Source organism: Amblyomma maculatum, chromosome 2 (assembly GCF_055883805.1).
Source record: "Amblyomma maculatum isolate TAMU_Amacu chromosome 2, ASM5588380v1, whole genome shotgun sequence".
NCBI classification, from domain to species: domain Eukaryota; kingdom Metazoa; phylum Arthropoda; class Arachnida; order Ixodida; family Ixodidae; genus Amblyomma; species Amblyomma maculatum.
Genome location: NC_139345.1, coordinates 34806962 through 34821484, shown reverse-complemented (window position 1 = coordinate 34821484; position 14523 = coordinate 34806962). Strand labels below are relative to the sequence as shown.

Genomic DNA, 14523 nt, shown 5'->3' with positions numbered 1-14523 from the left:
TTTGTGGTTAAGTGTTTACCCTGATAAAGAATTATAATTTTATTTCTCACCAGTTAATGGAGGCAATGACCACTGCTTTGAGGAAATGCACAAAACACATTGATTTCTGCAGTGCTTGCCCTACCTTCCCAGCTTCCACAAAAGGGCTCTGACAAAGTTTGGTATAATTTCAAAGCCACCCTAATGATAGCGGCTATGATTCCATGTACAGCAAACAAGAACTGCATAGCTGATGATAGCGCAGTACTACCGCCTTAGATGATGCCAAACACATGACAAAAAATACACTTCTGTAGTGTCGGGGCACAGATGACCACTACTGACCACAAATTAAACACCATTTTGCACGCAGCTGCATACTAACAATAACAATCAACAAAATGCTTCAAGTATTAATAGAAATACTAGTACGCCACTAGTAAACATGAAATCATTACCCAATATACATAGAAAAAAATTGTGGGGGTTTAAACATGGCTTGAACCTAGTGATAGAGCGAAAGCTGTGTGTTGCAGTGATAGCCTCTTTAGCACCCGCTTTTCAATCCGCGTTTTTTTCCACAATTTCTATTTAAATTAGGCCTTGGGGAAAGGAAGGAGCCTTATACTTTTGAGTGGACGCCACGGAATCCAGGACACCTACACCTAACCAGGTCAAGCTCATATTTTCACATTTATTTGTACATTGGTTTATAAGAAAGGAAAGGCGCAGCATTTGCCAGACTTGAGAGAAGAAATATAGGAGTGGAAGCGGAGAGAAAGAGGTCCCGCATGGTCTGGAGTAATCTGGCCCCCTCTGGGCCTTTACCATGCCCAGACATTGCAAAACCCAGGCTGCTTCTCCGTTTAAATTAAGTTTTGGGGAAAGGAAGGCACAGTATACATTTAGGTGAACACCACGAAATCCTGGAATCCCACACTTAATTAGGCCAAGGTCACTTGAATGGCAAATTTAGTGTCACACAAAGACTCTATACCTAGCGTAGTAACGCTTTCGCTTCCACTGTAAATTGGGTTATAAGAAAGGAAAGGAGGCGCGGTATCCGTCAAGGTCACTTGAAGGAGAAAACCGGCGCTATGCTGACGGTTCAAAAAGCTGGCATATTGAAGCTATCGCTTAAAAAAAAAAAAAAATCTGCAGTAATAACGAACTGCTTGAATTGCAAGGCCTTAAACTGTGGAAACTGCACTAATGCCGCATGAACTGATCACAGGCTCTCGGCAACAGCCATGTGATTTGCACAAATCTGTGTTGAATGCCTTGGCTCACCTGTGCAATCTTGTGAATCTGCTCAACAAGTGCCGGCATGACCGCAGAGACACTGACATCAATAAGGTTCTGCATGTAGTGAACTGCTTCTTCATCAGTCAGGTCTAACCGGAACTTGTCTTGCACCTGCACATACAACGGATTAAGAAACAGTCAAATTACCAATTATTTTTTTAAGCAGTGCTATTAATAATGAATTGACAACCGGCCAAAACATTAAAAAAATGTCGTGTGGCTGTATTTTCCCAGATATTGACAGAATCAGCCAAGACACCGACAGATGAACAAAGATTATATCTCTCACATCATCTTAAGGAAAGTAGAACAACTCCAAGCATGACATTTTGAGACACTGCTATATAGATGCATCAATGCAGCTGGCTTAGCAACTCCACTGCCTGCTTAGTAATATTTCTTTCCAAAATAAATTTCATTTGTACGTGTGTGCCAATAACACACACATAGTTAATGCTGCTTCTATTGCATTAGCAAGTGCAGCCTGAGAAGCCAGTGTAGGAGTGAGAAGAGGTTTTTCTGTTGCACGATAAATCTTGCAAGTTATTTATATTCATGCAGTCACACCTGTTGCGTTGTTACTGGCTTGCAACTGCCATCATTCGACTTGCTTTTCGGCAATGCACAAAGTTTCCCTTAAGAATTATTTTACTAATATGCTTCCAGTCCAGCTACTGCAATATTAGATGCTTTTAGACAGGACCATTCAATAGCCTTGCAAACAGCGAAGACCATAAGTTTTACTAGCAAATGTTTTAAAGGTATAATGCCTTTCATCAGCTGCAGCTAAATAAAGAGCACATTGCTTTGTCTTCATGTACTTTTTCAGACAGACAATGCAAAGAATAAGTATTCAGAACATCTGTTGGCCATTCTACAACTGCAGGACCCTGCACTGCTGTAGTTTTTGCTCCGAAAGCCACATTCAAGTGACAGTGCTCAGAAACATGCAAGCATGGCTAGATTTTCATAGCATAATAAAATAACGTTTTTTTATTATTTTCTTTCTTTTTTTTTTTTTATGATGCATGCCGCCACCTTGCTGGCAGCATCACCTATAAGTAACTTTCAGACCTGAAATGCTTGCTTGCTATGAACAGGCCCAGTATGCAGTGTACAGCCAAAATGAATTCCCTTCTTTAGTTGCATTGTTATGTAAACTCGAGATAAGGTTCCCATAGCAAATTAAAAGACACATTCAATGAAGGCCAATTTCTATCCCAATACGGCATACACAGCAGAGTCAACCACAGATAGAAGCAACTCTACCAATTTAATTTCTCTTTTAGTGCAAAAGCACTCATATGATTGTCAGAGTTGAGCAACAATTTTGCTTGTGCCTGACTCCCGATTGTCCTGCCAGATCGTTACAGCACAGTCCACCCTAGATAATTTTGGTGCAAATGCAACGCCATACTTCACACTGTTATACCCCAACCAAAAATGCTGTTGCACGACATATGCTGAGCTCAGAAGTTAAAAAAAAAAAGAAGCTTCGGAGCAGAGCAGATTTGAATCCAGGAATCTCTTGTGGGAAGCAAGTACAGAATGCTGCAGTTATCACCGCAGCCAATCAATCCACGCGCACACTACAACACACTCTCATGCACGTCATCATCGCATCATCACTGCACAGTCACCAACATCAACTTTCATCTCTGCACAGAAGCTTAGCTTTTGAACATCCTACTTGGTTTAAACCCTACCATTCTTTTCTTTTGTCACTCACTAAAAGTCAATTTTAATACCTATGATGCGGCCAAAATATGTGAAAGACAAGTGATGCCACCCTAAAGCAAAGATCACAAGACAGGTCAACCAACGATTTGAGCCTCCAGTGCTGTCTATGACAAGTACTCTTGTCATGTGTTGGCAAACCAGCACTCAAAACTTATCACACCTGTTGCACTGCGTTCTACTTGACCCTAAGCATTGAGATGACCTGCTTTGCACTTCCAACGACACCACAATTCAGGGACACTTGGTACCACTTTACATATTTTAATGGAGAAGCAACTGTACCTGACACCACCACGGTATCTATTAATCACCATGTTTCTGCAGAGGTTAGCAGCTTTCTAAATTTCCATAACAGTGGCAATGGAGTTTAATAAGCAGGTGTTATCAGAAAAGTATTGGAAATTTTATAAGCCACCATAAGAGACGCACACAAAGACTTAAAGCTGCTTTCATGTATAGAAGCTCCAGCAGTAGAAACACACGAGTAGAAACACTACAGCATCACAAAATGGCAATGGGCACCACTGCTCAATGTATACACCAATTAAGCACCCCTTGAGTGGCACTATATTCCGACAATGAATTACAGGCAAATACTCCTTTCTTTTTGGTGATAATTTAGTCTGCAAGTACATTTTCATTATACCACTTTCATTATTTTCATTATGCCAACAAAAGTTCCTAGACGTCCATGCACAATTAAAAACGTTAAATATGGAAGCATCAATCCATTAGTTCACGAGATTTGGACAACTGTTTCTGCAATTCTGCAACCACAAAATAGCAGGTGAACAAAAATACCGAAAGTGAGAAATATACCTTCTTTACAGTCTTGTCAGGCTCAAGTGCAATGTCAGGTACACTGGCGTCAACCATCAGTGAAAACAGATTCAGGATTAGGTTAGCATGCCTGGAATGAAAGTGAGGGGTTTAAACGACACTTTGATGCCGACACTAAGGTTTGTACTGCTGGCAGAATTTAGAAAGAATGCTCAGAAAATTAAGGTATGCAAATAAAACAAAAAAAGGAATGTGCACTCATACAAAAATCTGACCCACGCATAGGCAGTGAACAAAAAGATATGAAATTTTGAGAACTTTTGTATGAATTCAATATAATAAAAAAAAATATTTAAAAAAAACTAGCATTCTGCTATTTCTGAATATATTTTGGAGCAAAGGAGGTACATTTTTTTTAAATCTAAAACAAGGCCAAATCGACAAAGTGAGTTGTCGAAAAAGACAGTTCGCGCAAGCCGGGTGGCCCCCATGAACTGTGCAGTGTCAAATGCCATGTGTTAACAAAATTTACTAAGCGCACCTCAACACCTCCACACCTGCGAAAAAAAAATTGGGATTGCATGATGATGTAGCCAAATTGATACCAGGTACGAATAGTAATAGGAGTCATTGCATACTTTGCTCCAAACATATCTTATTGAAACCTTATCATCAGCTTCCACTGATAACAAGCCTAACATTCCCGCCATTGCGGCGGGTACGTTAGGCGCAGAATTGGCTCTTCTTTTGTGGAGTTGGCCTCCATCAAATTCAAGTCGTAATGAACAATAAGGTTTTTCAAAAAAATTATTAGAAAATACTGGTCCCACAGGGATGATGATGATGACCCGAAGCATTCCTCCATGCTCGTTACAAATTGGCAGAAGATGAGAGTTGATCTTACAAAGTGGTCAAGGCAGTTTGCTGAAATTATTCAAATTAAAATATACTTGCATATGCTTCATGTGTCTGAGGGACAAAAAGCGCTCATGCGCAAGTGTTAGTGGGGAAAGAACAAATTTAAGTTGAAAACTGAAATGTAGGGTATCTTTCTGTTCACTACTGTATGCACAACAGGAGAACTTTCAGCAGGGCAAGATAAAAATTATTCATGGTGAACAGATCCAGCCCTAGACAAGACGTAGCGGCATACTGTAGATGAAGTTAGCACAAAAACTTTGACGAAGACAAGGAAGACACATACGACAAAAGACAAATGCTACTACCAACTGTTTACATCTTTCGTCGTATATGTACCTTCCTTGTCTTTTTCAAAGTTGTCGCGATAACTTCATCTACAATATGCAAAACCAACTAGCCCGACAACAAGCACAAGACGTAACACACTGAGAAAAAGAATATGGGTGTCATATTCTTCAGTTACATTTAGCTCGCTTTTAATGCTGAATTCCCTATCACGAGGTTTGTGAAATTCTCATCCATGACCTGAATATTCTTTCATCAATGCCAGAAGGCTAGTTTCAAGTTACACTACATTAAATTTTAAACTTTACACTGACATTCAGCACCAAAAGAAGTTACACCATGGGTGCCTCAGCAAAGTATGTACCATCAGTGCTAAATAAAACTAAACACAAGAATGCAAAAACACTATATTTTGAGGAAAAGTACAAGGCAATAAATCAACACCCTCCCCCATCCCCACGTCAATGTGAGAATCAAGTACCAGTACCCTGCCTCGTTTAACTAAAACAGATTGCCATTAAAACAAACATGTAAAACAGCAAAATAGTTCAATATGCCGAAGTTCAGAACATAAAATTTGGTTAGGAGCACACAGATGCACAATTTAGAAGTGATGGAAACTCAGCTGATCCTTATTAGAGGGAGGACTTTCCAGATGTTTTAGCCCCATTTTTAAGGAACTTGTAGCGACTTCAGTGGCTGTAAAAAGCTGAGCACCAGTTAGGTTAGCTTCCCCAGAGCACTGAACACTAACTGGATTCCCCACATTACAGCTACATGGCATGAAAAACAATACATCACTGCATAACCTATCACAGCTTTCACTACTTCCATAGCAGTCAATATGAGCGCAGAATAGTTACTGCAAGGCTGCAACAGTCCGCAGTGCTGCTTCCGAAGAACTCTGAAAAGGTCTCAGAGATGAAAATGTGCTGACCAACTGGCTCATCATCATCGGCAGCAGCCGAACTATACCCACTGCAGGCAAAAGCCTCTCTCATATTCCTCCAATTAATCTGGTCCTGTGCTAGCTGCATACACTCTCTCTATGCCATTGCTTCTTTTTCACGGCACTATTGGCGAGAGTGAGATGAGAACACTAGTATGAAATGAAAGAGCGAACCTTAGTCTGAACACTTGCCGCATCACTGCCAATCATTCGTGCAGTGCAGCAAATAAGCCTGCCACCTGCCATTCGAGGGGGCATTGCTTGATGTTGGGGAGTTCAACAGATATTCATTTTATGACTGAATATACAAAAAATAAAAATTGCATGTATCTGTTAAAAACATTAGGAAGAGTTCGATATAACAATTAATTTGCAATATCTGTGTTAGATCCAGGTTCAATCTCATTTTGTTCTCATTTCCATCATCATCACCAGTAGCATCAGAAACAGCCTGACTACACCCACTACACTCAAACCTCGGCTGACTGCATTTCCATCTTTACCATCATCCAGGTGATTAGTCCCCAAGTACCACCAAGGTGCAGCTGATGCTGCTGAAATCAGCATCCCACCTACTGGTAACAAAGCACAGCAGAGGCTCACCTGCGTAGATGCAGAAATGCTGTGTAGCACTGCTTGCGGAACTCCTGGTAGTGTTCAGAGTTGATGCCTCCCATGGCTTCTACCATCTCCTTGCTCAGCTTCATGGGCGGTGGTAATGGTTTCGGGTCCCGTCCCAAGATATAGCCAAAGTCAATGTGGAACAGCTTTCCTGGGTAAAAAGGTGGCTGTAAGGCATCAATCTGATGCTGCGGTCTCTAGAAATGACACCCTTGGTGCCTCTGATGTGAAGGAAGCAAGCCAGTGGCCTTGTGTGGGTACAGTGACAAGCAGCCAGTGATTGCTGCTGCAGCCACACAAATTGAGAGTACCTCCGCACATGAGAAATGGCACATCTTAAAGGTACAGCTCACATTGCCCTTAGAAGTCAAATGAAAGTACCTGTTTTTGTCAGAAGCAAGTTGTCAAGGTGACGGTCACCAACACTGAGGAGGTATGTGATGACACAGTAACCGGCTGCACAAAAAGGAAAGCAAAAAGGGCATAAAATGAGGCTGACACCAAATATACCAATACAGTAGGTATAATTCTACAAAGTCTGTCTGAAAAGTTCTCATGTCATACAAGCACCTAATACAGTCGGCTCCCATTACTTTCAATTCACTTGATTCAAATGGCCTTTGTGGCCTGGTCAATACCAAATGTATTAAAAAGGCTTCTTTGAATTTAAAGTCTACATAATTCTAGCAAATCATCAGCGCCATTGAAGTCAGAATTACGTCCAAGAGTCACTTTAGCACAATGACGTATTATAGTACAATGGCCCACAAGCTTTCTGAAGCACTAAGAAGGGTTGCACACATTTTCCTCACCAGCCATCAGTGAACTCAAATATATAGATTTTTTTCTTCTTGCATTACTTAGCACTTCTGCACTGTAACTTGATCTGCATGCCAATAATGTATTATAACTTCAAAGAAGGACCTATCTCTACTTCTACAATACAGAGAGTCTAAAAACGTCCTATTTGGGGACAGCTCAAATTAGCTGAATTTAAACAAACTTGCCAGAATATTGCGCCAGCAGAATTTATATATTTATTGAAGGTGAAAACTTTTTTCTTTCTTTAGGAAGCCGCAGTGGTCGCGTTAAGACATTTGATCTAGATTTGATCTAGAAGTGAAAAAGTTTGTAAAAAATGCATGTAAACATATAGTACGTACATAAAATTCAACAAGGTTGATGACTGGGCAAGTTGGTAAGGGTTCATACTTAACCAGCCAAAGGACGAGACACAGGAAATAAGAGGACAGGACAAGGCTGGACTAGCAACTGAATGTGTGGCTAAGGCATCGGTTAGCCTTCATTGTAAGGAATTTGATCTATTAGAAAAGTGGGTAGTTAGGCCTTGACTTTGAATTGGCTTTGAATTTCTTCTTCATCTTCTTCCCAATTTCCTGCCATTCCACCGGTTGGGTTGTGCGCGTGCTTTTCGGAAGAAGTCTTCGTTGTTTTCTTCTGATCAATAAACATTCAGTTGCTAGTCCAGCCTTGTCCTGTCCTTTTCTTTCCTGTGTCTTGTCCTTTGGCTGGTTAAGTATGAACACGTACATAAAAGCCAACTACAGGACAAAAATACTTGTAGTTTCCTATAATCAGATGCTTTTGAACAAGCTGAAAATAGCACACACACTTACCGCATGACTTCACATAAGTGTCCATGACTTCTGGAGAGATGCCATATGGACCTGTGTCAGAGGGCGCATGTTTTCGGAAGAACTTCTGAATGGTGTCTTCTGTTCTTAGAACATCAGCAACAGATGTTGATTCAATGTACTGCACAAAGCCTGTAAAAAATGCGGGCAACACTGAACGTTTTCTGTCTGCAGATTGACAGAACATTGTCTTTCATTTTCTTCATTTATTATTCCATTTCAATAAAGAGATAGCTCTCAAAAACCAAAGGAAACAACGTCATCTGGCTGCAGAGGATTCTAAGAGTATCAGCTTGGAGATGGCAAGGCAGTTGCACAGGTGTATAGTGACACTTAAGATTCAATATAAATTGTTCTTTCTTTTCTTTTTTTACAAATAGGAGGTTACCTCAATATAAAGGCATAAATTGATGAACAAAAGATACATCAAAAGCCTACCATAAATGTAGATTAAAGAAAAAAAAAGAAAAAGATAAAGATAACGCAATAAGCCTTAGAGAGTAAACAGACTGGCACAAAGAGAAAGGCATTAGCCTTGAAGTAGTTTAGATTAGGCCAAAAAAAATGACTTCGTACATGCTCACTCAACAAAAAGTTCTTAGCTCTGAGATAAGCATCACTATGCACAAACTGGTGTATGCTGTACTGTGCACTGCTGAGATATGTGCATAGCTTTACTCGCATTTAGAAACGCAAGGCAATAAATATTGAACAGCATAAAGCCATCATTTATCAGATAACAGGCACTTTCCGTAATGTTAATGGAGTAGAAAAGTTGTCCATACCATGTTTTGTGCTTGTAGCGAGCACACAGTATGGAGTTAACTTTAAATCAAGATTCTCTTTCCTTAGCAACTGAAAACAAAGAGAAGAGTCAAGCATAAAATAGTGCTACCATGAAGTTAATATAAAATATCGTTGAATAACCGTGAGATGCAGACATTTACAGAATACAACAACCCAGCATTATTGCAAACATTTTTCTTTTTTTTTTTTGCAGTACTATATGTAGACACTAAACAGCAACACTATAAATCATTGCGAAAAAGAAACGTGCAAATTTTGGATGTATCCAGAATTGACATTTGCTTGCCCTATGCTGCCAACCATAAATTTTCGGTGGCATCTGAATATCCAGTCTTCATATTTATGCCAAGTCAAAATTTTTTTGCAAAGACTGCTTGCATGCCTAACATGAACACAATCCGATCACAATATCTGTAGACAATGTGCCTGCACCTGAATGCAGTAGAGCATCAGAGATATCATACAACAAGCATTTACAGCCAACATTGACTACTTATTCCTGCTTAGACTAAAATGTGGCACTAGGATGACCACATTTTAAAGCAATGGCTTCGAGGCTCCGCTTCAGCAGAACAGAGAGTTGGCACTGTGTCAAGAAACCCATCCAAAAAAACAGCGCGAACAAACGGGGACAACAGGAAGAAACAGAACGCTAAATGTACAGTCGTGCCTCGTTAATATAAACACTTTGGTTTCCGTACAAAACTGTCCATAAAGTGAGTTGTCCTGTCGTCCCCGTTTGTTCGCGCTGTTTTTTTGGATGATGTATCACCAACTCGCCCGCTTAACTATCCTGAAGAAACCCATGTGATCCTTGTGACCAGAAATTTGCATCACACTTACGCTGAGAATTCCACGTCACGTGTGGATGTCTGGAACGAATATAATTTGAAAAGGTGTTCTAATTCAAAATAAAGGTTGGCCCATGTCTCAGATGACTCAACTTTATTGGCCAGATTTTTTAGCCATTCTCGCGTGTAGCCATTTTCTGCCAAATGGTATGCCACTGTGTGGCTGTTTCCTTGGGGAACACGAGGTTGCGGTATCTCCGCGGCCGTGCCTGTACAGTAGCTACGATTTGCTAGCATTCGGGCGCTGCGACATATGCCAGATATTATCACCATACGCTTGTATTGCAGCTAGCTTATTTTCATTGTCACAGATTTAAAATAAACATATTAGTTATGAGATTCAGAGATTCAATTTGACTTTCACGCTAAATGTACAGTCGTGCCTCGTTAATATAAACACTTTGGTTTTCGTACAAAACTGTCCATAAAGTGAGTTGTCCGTAATAAAGAATCGTATTAAAAAAAAAAAAAAAAAAAAGAAAAACGCTAAGGATAAGGTCCGCTTTAGAGCATAATGTAAGCCAGCAAAGCTGGCATTAGGAGCTACAAGAACATTATTCGAGTCACTGTTATGCTTCAAATGCGATGCAATTGAAAGTATTGTGATGCAGTTGCGTATTGTTCTCGATGGCGCTTCATTAATAGATTACCTGACTTCTGCTTTTCATCTCCCACGAACCCCTGCTATGTATCAGCATTTAGTCATCTGAAAGTTGCTGAATCCAAGTTTCTACAAGGCGCAAGTTGCTGTCAGAGTTTTTGTTCAAATGAATTCATGCAATACAAAAAATTGTAACGTGCATCAACTGCGTAACTTCGCAGTGTAAAATATGAAACCACAAGTGAAAAAAGTAATCAATCAGTCACTGGCACTACGTTCATGTGGTACTTGTCAACAAAATCTAGGAGAAAAATTACATTTGAAGCAGTTTAACGATTTGGTTTTCATGGCTGTCCATATTAACGTGACAAAAATACACGGACTCTAATGGCATTTGTGCATTTTCTCCTTGTCCGCTGTCCAGACAGCGAGTTTCCATATTAACGAGACGTAAATGCATGGAAAAAGTTTTATCCCCAAGAAATCTGTCCATAATTCAAATCGCCCATATTAATGGAGATCATATTACCGAGGCATGACTGTATTGGTGTTCAGCACACAATCATGCTGATGCCAGCGATTTTGTACCCTACAGCCAAGAAACATTCTTAAACAACTATATAAGCATCATTCATATGTGCATGGCTCACATATAATTCCAATTCCAATGCACTCTTCATCCTTTCTGCCAGCCATAACGAATCTCACAAATTACTGATACAGCATCAATGGCGAGGAAGAGACAAGTATGCAGACACGGCGCTAACTCATCTTGTCCTTGTCTTTCGCACTGTACCGATAATGACAAACCAGCATGCCAAAGCTTCCACCTGGTCTCACAAATTGGCTTGGTCACTTCCATTGCGGTGCGCCAGTCACAACAAAAAATTATCACTACGTGCTCATCTAAGTTGCAGAGCCAATAGAGGCAAGTTTTGTTCCCCTTTGTTTATGAACACCTCTGCATTAGTAATGTTTCTTTGTACGCTTGAAAAATCTAGTGCCTATGAAACTATTTCGCTCGCATGTCACTGCATGATACATCTTTTTAAGTCAAGCACTGACATTACAACGCATGCCAAAAGAATAGCAGCAAACGGATGCTAGCTGGAGCATAACACTGTTCCCATGTGGTTTTTGTGCGATCTTCACATGCATGCAAACTCTCTGTTTTGCACTTGCTTAAACAATTAAGGAAGTGCGTGCTCAGTAGTGACTGCCATCATTCGCATCTACAGGAAAAAAGGCACACATGTGCGGAGCATTGTTAAGAGAAAGGCCAATTTGGCTACTTTCTTGTTTTTTTTTAAACTTCAATGAAATGGCGATTCAATAGAAAGCAAGCCTGCAGGATGCCAATCTCACTTTGTCCATCAGCGTGATGGTCTGAAGAATGAGCTGATCCTGTCGCAGGTCGTCCCCATGTTTGAAGATGGCCACATACTCGCCACCTTCCACACCCTCTGCGAGGAAGCTCAGTCGGCAGGGCATGAGGGCCGACTTGAACAGTGTTGCCTTGGAAGGTACAAGGCCTCGCACCCGCACGCTAGGGTCCAGGGGCAGCAGTAGGGGCTCTGGAAACCGGACTAACTGCTGGGACTCCTGCTCCAGCAGCAGTGCATGTAGCTTCTCTATCTGCACATTCAAGATGATGCGCGCGCCTTGCAGGAAGGTCACAGCTAGAAGCGTTTTCCTGTTCAAAAGGAAACTAATAAGTTTATAAGGTGTACTAAGTCAAATATATAGTGAAAAGCAGTTTTGGCTGACGACAACCGTTATGAACATTAGATGCACCTCTGAACCACGTGAAGTCCTTAATTGCCTGACAGAGCTTGAAAAAAATCTTCCTTTCATTCCATTTTTTTTTGTTTACTCCTCAGTGAGCATGCTCCAAAAGAAAGCAAAACAAATACCCCCATCCTCAGTAAAAGGTACAGACCATTCTTTTTTCGTTTTTCCTATTAAAGGAGTGATTAAGGAGCCATCAGTTCCACCTCTTCCACACAAGGAATAAGCCCACAATCATCATCATCAGGTCGACTAAATCTACTGTAGGACAGAGGTCTTTCTCATATCCCTACAACCAAATCTGTCCAGTGCCAGCTGCAGCCAACTTCTTCCGACAAACTTGCTGACCTTATCAACCCATCTGACTCTCCGCCACCTCTGCTAAGCTCATCTTCTCCTGGAATCCAGTCTGTTAGCCTAAACTATCATGAGTCAGCCTGCCTTTGCATTACATGACCTGCCTATGCCCATTTCTTCATGTTTAGTTCAACTAAAATATTATTAACTCGTGCGATAAGCTACAATGAGGCTAAAATAGTTTCTGCACTGCTGCTTAAAAAAGTATAACCTGTGTTACATTGAGTGTGTTTTATACTCCTTTTATCTTTGATAACAGTTTGGGGTTGAGTTAATGAATTGTAACATGACAGAAAATAGAACCCAGAAACAGGGAGATGACTAGAAACAGAGAGACGACTGAGTATTTGTCAGGTGTTTTTCCACATGTATGATCCCGCTGCAGCAATGCATTGTCACAAGACCACATCCATTTTGCGAGGAAAAGAACAAGACAGTAAAGCTTGGCATTTATTCACACAGGCAAGCACATTAAGCTGGAGCCCTTGCAGCCACAGTTCTACATACACCTCTTTAGAGACCCAGAGGAGAGAACACTGAGAGATGTCAAGGAGATGCCTCCAAATGACTGACTGAGGCCATGTCATCAGTGCTTTTCATTGCATTACAACTGCAATGTAGAGCCATTTCACAAAAAAGTATTTTCAGAATGCTGCATGAGCAAGACAGAAAAGAAAGATAGACATTTCTATACTGATTATCATACACAATTCAGCAAATAATGTCTAAAAAAGTAACCAGCACTTCCATCAAATCCAATTACTTTTTAATAGGGGTGAAAGCTTGCAAAAAAGCGAAATGAGATGCAATCAAGGCAAAAAGTCATGCAAGCCTATCAATATCAAGAGAGCACTTTGATGTAATGGAGAGAATTAAAATAAATGCTCACACATTGGGGGTGCAAAATAAGATTTATAATCATTTATGAGAGAGAAATAATACATTAGGTTTATAAGCATTCGTGTGAGAGAAATATTACTGTTAGCTTACCTTTTTCTGTCGGTTCCCATTCTCTCTGGCAACAATCTTCATTATGTTCACCAAGTGATTCACAAAGACCTGCTGCTTCTCCAGCATGGACCGCCTCTGTCGATATTCCCAGCTCCCCTGTGGTAACACAACACATTTAACAAAAAAAAAGAGAGAGAGAGAGAAAGGTTACATAATAAACTAGATATGCAGGCTGTTACTGCGCAAACTATAAAGCTGCAATATTTGCTAGAGCAACAAACTCAAACACCCTAATGTAAGGAAAGGGAAAGTAATTTAATGTGCACCTAATGTCTCAGCCAAAATAGTTCTGTTACAAGATCAAGTAATTCTACTCCTAGATGACTAATGAGATCTAACACTCAAATGCTTAACTGATGCCGGAACACGTCTATCCCAAACTTTGTCACCGTTTATTATACAAAAATGAGCATCAGATCCTACACTCTATTTGCCACTTTTACATGCCCAAATATATATTTGCATGTTGTGTTAAATGAATCTGATTTGGAATTATCCTTCTTTTTTGTATCGGATCAGAACGGAATCCACGTGATAATAAGCACATGTAAATTGTTAATTTGATAATACCTAATTACTTTTCATGTGCTTTTGCTCCGTACATACAGTAAAACTTGTGAACGAGCTATTTATGACCGGTTGCGATGTGAAGAAGGGAAACAGAATGACTTCTTTGCGGTGCCTAGAGTCAAGGGGCAACACTACTGAAACAACAAGGAGGCCTTTACACACGAGCAGGCCGGGCCTGGCAAACAGAGTGTGATGAGCAAAAATACTTCGGGAGTAAGCTAGTGTAGTGGCTTCCCTTCAATGTAAAATATCCAAGAAAGTTAAGTATTATATATAAAAAAAAGAAAGAAGGAAGAAGAGAGA

General features: G+C 40.4%; 1 protein-coding gene across 1 annotated transcript in view; it reads right to left on the bottom strand.

Moving 5' to 3' along the window:
• Window positions 1-14523, bottom strand: part of Pi3K59F (phosphatidylinositol 3-kinase 59F) — a 41333-nt gene that overhangs the window by 5336 nt on the left and 21474 nt on the right. The window contains exons 13-20 of the mRNA XM_084593785.1: window positions 13630-13746; window positions 11860-12129; window positions 9021-9090; window positions 8218-8367; window positions 6962-7036; window positions 6563-6731; window positions 3844-3934; window positions 1270-1395 (exon numbers count right to left, since the gene is read on the bottom strand). Of these exons, the coding sequence (XP_084449911.1) occupies window positions 1270-1395; window positions 3844-3934; window positions 6563-6731; window positions 6962-7036; window positions 8218-8367; window positions 9021-9090; window positions 11860-12129; window positions 13630-13746 (1068 nt within the window). The remainder of the gene's footprint in view (window positions 1-1269; window positions 1396-3843; window positions 3935-6562; window positions 6732-6961; window positions 7037-8217; window positions 8368-9020; window positions 9091-11859; window positions 12130-13629; window positions 13747-14523) is intronic.